Raw genomic sequence first — 7,268 nt, forward strand, 5'->3', positions numbered from 1 at the left:
ACATCATTTTTATTTGATAAAAGGCAGCCATGCATCGATGATTATGCCACCAGAATAAGACCATCAATATTTATTAGAATGGAGCATCAAGCTCATCACCTTGCACTTTCACTAACCTGTGAATGAACATAATTGATATCATCTGTAGCCTAATAAACTGCATGCTTTCCCGGTGAGTTGTAGTGGGAGGACCACAGTACATGTCATTGCATGACTCCAAGTTTACGATATGATAGTTATTATATCAATATTTGCACATAAAAGGGTTTCCAACAACATTTGTTGCATAATTCCATTAACCAACACTAAAAGATCCCACCTTGTCTAGCAAATGTAGTTGTCGACATTTGGAAAGTTTACCAAAAAGTTTCCATAAGGCCTGTCATTACTGTTTTATCCAACATGTAGGCTACTTTACTCACATAAAACGGTTGGAAACCTGGTTTGTAGTGATCACAGCTACAAAGTCATAATTTTGGCTAAATCCCGCATTTCTACAATTTATCTTCTTAAAATATAATGTATTATAACCACACTGCTAACCTTATGTCTAACCTTAGATTAAGACAAAGAAAAACACATTTGTGTTTTCATGAATTTGCCAGCCAATCAGCATTCATGGCTCTAACTACTCAGTACATAATTTTGCATATAGTCATAGTGTACAGTCCTTGGGTAATACATTTGTCAGAATAATCAATTGCTCTGCTCTCTCTATCCTACCCGTTGTCTCAGTACAAACATTTCGCTACACCCGCAATAACATCTGCTAAATGTGTGTATGCGACTAATACAATTTTATTTTATTTTGATTTGAAGTAGGCTGTGGTGTGAAGTCGACTCGAGTGCGAAAGTGCGCATGCTCCAGCACTCGCGTGTGTGGGAAACTTCATTGGGTACGTTACGGTGTATATGGACACTTGTCTACCGGATTTCTATCACTGTTCTGGAAAAAAAAGACATTCTGAAGAAAATATACTGTTTGCAGTGTTTTCACTGGACATCTAGCCTACCTCAAAACAGTTTGAAAGGACATAATACGTTTATAAACGCTCCGAACAGGTAGGCATGATTATTAAGGTGCGCACAGTTACAGTTAAATAATAGCCTGTAAAAAGTTTGTGTTTAACAACAAATGCTTTAGGACAAACTAAAATATCCTATAATAATAGAAAATAGAGTTCACAAATGTAGTATTCAACAGTTTACTACTGATAGTTCACCGAGTTATCAATATGGGTCTTAATTTTGGAGAGAGCTGGATTATTGCAACCATATTGTGTCATAGAAGGACGTGGGTGTATCTCAATACCAGACCCGCCTCCTTTCCTATGTCTTATTTCTTAGGCCTCACTAATATGAAACGATTGTATATACATGTAAGTGAGTGCATTTTATCAGTCACTCCAGCTAAACAATATTGCTTGGGCCTCAAATAGGAAAAATAGAACTAACACCAACTGTTTTTGAGCCTGTGTGTCAGAGTGACAGGATAAAACACTTTATTGAGTTGGAGTGGTATGCAGACTTTGCTTTTGAATAGTTGGATGCACCTTGATGACATTTTTGACATCTGCATTCATCCTGCACAAACACCCTTGTTACATCATGCTGTGGTATTTTATTTTCACAGGATGTGATTCACAGTTTCACACTCATGCCATAATTAGGTAGGTGTGTTTGTATGGAGAAACACTACATACCATATCTTAACCCTCAGCAATGTGTTGGCCTACCCAAGCTTTCACAATCACATTGAACCATGGTAAAGATGACTTCACTTACTGGTAATGAGTAAGAGAAAAGCCTTTCCCTTGGACCTAGGATGGCCAAGAGGTCAAGACACAAAGTGATCACTGGAATTCCGTCCAGGGACAAGATGTGCTTTTGAGTCGGAATAAAGGAGCAATTGTCTTAAAAATGTACCACAGTACGAGGAATTTAAAAAAAACATCCAGGTTACGAGTAGTAATCATCAGTAATTGCTATAATGCATAAATGAAAACACCCAAATCAGCTGTCCTTTTCCACACTGCCAAGTGTGATACTCAGACAATCACACAAAGATGACATCTCATTTATCCATGGAAGCCATAGCTGTCAATCCAACTGACTGAGTGGGGTAATTTGTGGACTAATGCTCACCAGAATATCTTTGACTCCGTGTGTAGCAAGGTCTGTCTGTTTAAATATGTTCTGTTGATTCTGTTGAGTTGGCAGTGGCACTTCATGAATGCCTTTATATTAGATGGCCTGCGTCTGCTCCGTTTCCCTGTGCCAGCTGTTGCTCTAGCACTACATCAGATTTCAAGGACAACTGCATACATAAATAATGAGTGAGAGTGAGTCTTCAACAGTCATGAAAACAGGGTTTAGACATCATGATACCCATTTAATATGCTGCTTACATTCTCATGAAAACTCTAAAATAAATCCTGGTTCAGGTAGGTTTCTTCTACAGTCTTAATATTTTGTGAATTTGTTGTTTTTGAAGTGCCACATTGCTTTATGCCTATTTGCATATGATACTAAGTACAGTACCCTGTACTTAGTTTCAACTTCAAGGGCAATGATTGGTGGTCTCGTTGGACCACAGGCTGGCTTTGCACTTCACGTGTCTCTCTGATCAAGGTTGTCAAAAAATAAGCACGAGCTGAGCGAGGGAGGGAGGGAGGAGAGAGCAACCAAAAGGGGAAATTATAAAAGTATTACATTGGATTTCTTGAGTGTCAGTGAGTAGCACTATGTGAATGTATTATAGGTAGACATAAACCACATCCGTTTATTTACATGAAAGTGTGTACAACAATGGTATTGCCTTGTTGTTCATAGGATGACTAAGGTGATTAACACACAGGAACCTGTGATGGAGGACTTCAGTGTAGCTGCAGCTGTGTCAGGGGATCAGGGCATATCCTTTCAGGTGAGTCTACTATTGCCTCAATCCATCCATTCATCAATCCACCAGTCACTCAACCAAGAGATTAATTGACATCGTACCAATGAAACAATTACAAATGTGCCTTTCATTTCAGATCTTTCTTGTAAAATGTTGTATGAGCTCTCATTGCAAGGATCTCAAATCCCTTAAAAAGAGTAAAACACTCTAATAAAGAGTAAATGCACCATACTGAGATACAGCTTCTACCCCCAAGCCATAAGACTACTGAACCATTCATCAATTGGCCACCAGGACTATTTGCATTGACCCCACCCCCCTCTTGTTATTACACTGCTGCTACTCACTGTTTATTATCTATGCGTAGCCACTTTACCCCTACCTAAATTTACTAATCTGGACCCCCACGTATTACCCCTACCTAAATTGACTAATTTGGACCCCCACTTATTGTTATTTTATTGTGTTACTTTTTATTTATTACTTCAGTTTATTTAGTAAGTATTTTCTTAACTCTATTTTCTTAACTGCATTGTTGGTTAAGGGCTTGTAAGTAAGGATTTCACGGTAAGGTCTACCTATTGTGATCGGCGCATGTGGCAAATAACATTTTATTTGATGTGGTCGTCTCACCTAGCTATCTTAAGATGAATGCACTAACTGTAAGTCGCTATGAATAAGAGTGTCTGCTAAATTACTAAATTGTAATACTTCTTGTGTCCAGATCTTCCCTGATACCCATGAGAGGAATTCCAAGCTGTCCAAGAGACTTCCCTCTATTGTGGTGGAGCCCTCTGTTGGGGGCAATGTGGAGAGTGGGGAACTCCGCTGGCCCCCTAAGGATCCCAACTCTGCTGAGGTCCCAAGTGGGATACAGCCCTACAAACACACACCTCTTCAGACAACACAGGACCAGACTGCAGGTAGGATAACCTGGCATGATATTCTATTGCCCCAATTTCAAAGTGTGAGTGTGACTCTTTCCCTATCGGAGTGTGACACATCTCTCCATGCGTCTCCCAGATGAAGATCATAATCTTGGGGTGAAGGACAGCAGTGAAGTGGTGTCTGGGGCTGTAGTGGAGGAATCGAACTGAGAAGATCATCCACCTCCACAGCTGCTCTTGCTGTGAATGTGTCCAGAGTAAGATAGATAGGCATGGGCACGGAAGAGAGGGTAGGAGGTACTTGGAGGGTTGTAACCCTTACCTGCACACTGCCAAAACACATAGGATTTAATTTGGATGTTTAAGCTGGACAGCGATCTGTAAAGCTGTCTTAAATATCTTGCTCACATTTGCCATACTACTGGTGGTAGCTACTTTGTGCAGTTTTCATATACATGCAAACTAGATCACAGCTACGCAGCACTCTCAAAGCTGCAATATGTAACTTTTTGGGCGACCCGACCAAATTCACATAGAGTTTTATAGACGTGAGTTTTATAGTTGTATATTGTCATTATCATTGGAAGCAAGTCTAAGAAGTGGTAGATATGTTCTAGGTCCACTATATGCTTCCCATTCTTAAGTTTTGTTTTTGTGTCTTTTGCTTTCGGTTTTGTACACCAGCTTCAAACTTATGAAAATACAACATTTTTGGTTATTGAAAAGATATCTCATGGCGGTTTAGATGCTTGTTTTTTCACAAACTCAAATGAGGCAAACTATTCTAATTTTAACAACCAGGAAATGGCAGTGCAATTTCTGCATATTGCACCTGAATCATGTTGTTTTCCTTGCTCTGTAGAAATGCTGATACTGTGTAAAAACATGGAGTACTTTTTAACAACTGAGGTGTTTTTGAAAAGCAGCATTTAAAGTTGTGTCCAGCATATACACTCCAAGTAAAATTTAAGATGCATAAAGTGGTGATAACTGTGGGTGTAGTAAAAAAAACTACTATTCTGGTTGGCAGTTTTTTACGTCTGGCTTCATATGTGTAAGCGTAATTTGTTTTCTTCAATATCTTCTACTATAAAAAGCAACAGCATAACATCCAGAGATAGTCCGAGTTGTTACAATCCATGACAGTGAAAATGCTGTGTAATCTATTTACCGCAACTGCATTTTTATCATCTGCAGTTTTTATAAACAATAAAAATGTGAGTGCTTAGATTGAAGCCTCGTGTATTGCATAAATAACAGTCTTTATGCTTGCCAAACGTTTTTTTGTTACCTTGATTTTTGTCAGCATGTGCCTATATACCTATCCCCCTCTCTCTCACCCCCTTCATGTATATCCCCTCCCAACCACACACAATCCTGGCTTGCAATCCCCATGTCTGATGGCTCACTTGAGTCTGGTTTCCTGGTAAAGGTCAGATACAATGTTTTCATCTCGCTAGACATGAGTGGCAGGGTCTCAATCTTATTTTTCCATCTCTTTCCTTTTTGAATGTGACCTTTCAGCTGACAATTTAGTGAAGGTCCCACCTCTGGGAGAACGAGTGGGCAGGATTGGAGAGTAAGGAGGGAGACAGAGAAAAAAAATATGGTGTAGATAACTTTTTGACATTTGAAAAATAGATATATTTTTGAGAAATGGAAGATCAATACTGTGCACTATTTAAGCCTTGCAGGCCTTAATGCTCAAATCAGTTTAGTTTTTCAAATCCATTTTGGACTACTGTCTGTCCAAACAGCAAGTACAGTGAACAAGTCAGATTCTTGAGTTCAGACAGCAGTCAGTTGCTGATAAGGCTATGCTAGTTGTCATAGTAATTGTGGGTGTGTGTGTAGTACTTACAACTAGTTGTTTATTGGGGTATCTGTACTTTACTAATTATATATTTGACAGCTTTTGCTTCATTACATTCCTAAAGAAAATAATTTTTTACTCCATACATTTTCCCTGACACCCAAAAGTACTTGTTACATTTTGAAAGGAAAATGGCCCAATTCACACACTTATCAAGGGAACATCCCTGGTCATACCTACTACCTCTGATCTGGTGGAATCACTAAACACACCTGCTTTGTTTGTAAATTATGTTGGAATGTGACCCCAGCTATCCGTAAATTGAAGAAACAAGAAAACTGTGTTGTCTGGTTTGCATAATATAAATAATTTGAAATGATTTATAGTTTTGCTTTTTATACTCAAGTATATCTAAAACCAAATACTTTTAGACTTCTACTCAAATAGTATTTTACTGGGTGACTTTCACTTTTACTTGAGTCATTTTCTATTAAGGTATCTTTACTTATACTCAAGTTTGACAATTGGATACTTTTTCCACAACTATGTGCGGTGGTGTAAGCTGATTGGTGTTGATGTTAGTGCTTCCTACACCTCAGAAGTTATGTATCAAGCTAAGGTGACAACAATGCCTGCCATGTACATTTCCCAGTTTATTTTAATGTTCAAAATCATAGGGTAAGAACACGTCTAGGGTTTTTGTATATCTATGGTGTTTTGGTATGTCTAGGTAAATGTAGGTCTATGGTGGCCTGAGTTGGTTCCCAATCAGAGGATGCTGTTTATCGTTGTCTCTGATTGGGGATCCTATTTAGGTTTCCATTTTGGTTTTGTGGGTTATTGTCTGTGTAGTTGCATGTCAGCACTCGTGTCTTATAGCGTCACTGTCACGCCCTGGCCATAGTTTACTTTGTATGTTTCTATGTTTTGATTGGTCAGGGTGTGATCTGAGTGGGCATTCTATGTTGGATGTCTTGTTTGTCTATTTCTGTGTTTGGCCTGATATGGTTCTCAATCAGGGGCAGGTGTTAGTCATTGTCTCTGATTGGGAACCATATTTAGGTAGCCTGGGTTTCACTGTGTGTTTGTGGGTGATTGTTCCGGTCTCTGTGTTTTGCACCAGATAGGGCTGTTTTCGGTTTTCGTATGTTTGTTATTTTGTTAGTTTATCGTGTATAGTTTCCTTATTAAATAAAATGAATCACAACTACGCTGCATTTTGGTCCGCTCCTCCTTCCCACAACGAAAGCCGTGACAGTCACGTTTGTTTTGTTGTTTTGTTTAGTGTTCTCTGTGTAATAAAATAATGTATTCTTATCAAGCTGCGCCTTGGTCTCCTCGTTATGACGAACGTGACAGAGCTAATCATTTAAATGTAATTAACTAGAAAGTCGGGGCACCACAAAAGAGTGTTTATAGAGCTGTTATCTTCCGAATAAACTCTTAAAAGACCTAGTAATATTTTACATCAATAGCAGTCAATATTAATCGTCACCTTATTTCAGTCTCATCTGAAAGTTGTAAATTCTTGGTTATCTTCACGAACCCCGGCTAACAAGTTGAATCGGCAATACAAAATTGGGTTGAATTATTTATTTACTAAATACCTCACTAATCACACAGAATTACATAAACACAGAATGAGTCATACATCGATTACAAATTATGC

General features: G+C 38.6%; 1 protein-coding gene across 2 annotated transcripts; it reads left to right on the top strand.

Annotated features, from left to right (window-relative positions):
• Window positions 1–718: 718 nt before the first annotated feature.
• On the top strand, window positions 719–6,809 carry LOC135508113 (protein LBH-like). 2 transcript variants are annotated; one of them, XM_064928064.1, is made up of 4 exons: window positions 719–1,062; window positions 2,833–2,923; window positions 3,624–3,822; window positions 3,923–6,809. In XM_064928064.1, exons 1-4 carry the CDS (start codon window positions 860–862, stop codon window positions 3,994–3,996), a joined length of 567 nt encoding a protein of 188 aa, XP_064784136.1. In that variant the 5' UTR covers window positions 719–859; the 3' UTR covers window positions 3,997–6,809. The 2 variants fall into 2 exon arrangements, with proteins under 2 accessions (XP_064784136.1, XP_064784137.1); XM_064928065.1 differs by having other exon boundaries at window positions 719–896.
• The last annotated feature ends 459 nt before the right edge of the window (window positions 6,810–7,268 follow it).

This window comes from Oncorhynchus masou, chromosome 21, assembly GCF_036934945.1.
Source record: "Oncorhynchus masou masou isolate Uvic2021 chromosome 21, UVic_Omas_1.1, whole genome shotgun sequence".
NCBI lineage: Eukaryota > Metazoa > Chordata > Actinopteri > Salmoniformes > Salmonidae > Oncorhynchus > Oncorhynchus masou.

Coding starts and splice junctions, on each gene's coding strand:
- LOC135508113 (XM_064928064.1), top strand. CDS start 860: ATGCTCCAGCACTCGCGTGTGTGGGAAACTTCATTGGGTACGTTACGG. Junction 1,063..2,832: donor TTTATAAACGCTCCGAACAG/GTAGGCATGATT, acceptor TGTTGTTCATAG/GATGACTAAGGTGATTAACA. Junction 2,924..3,623: donor ATCAGGGCATATCCTTTCAG/GTGAGTCTACTA, acceptor TCTTGTGTCCAG/ATCTTCCCTGATACCCATGA.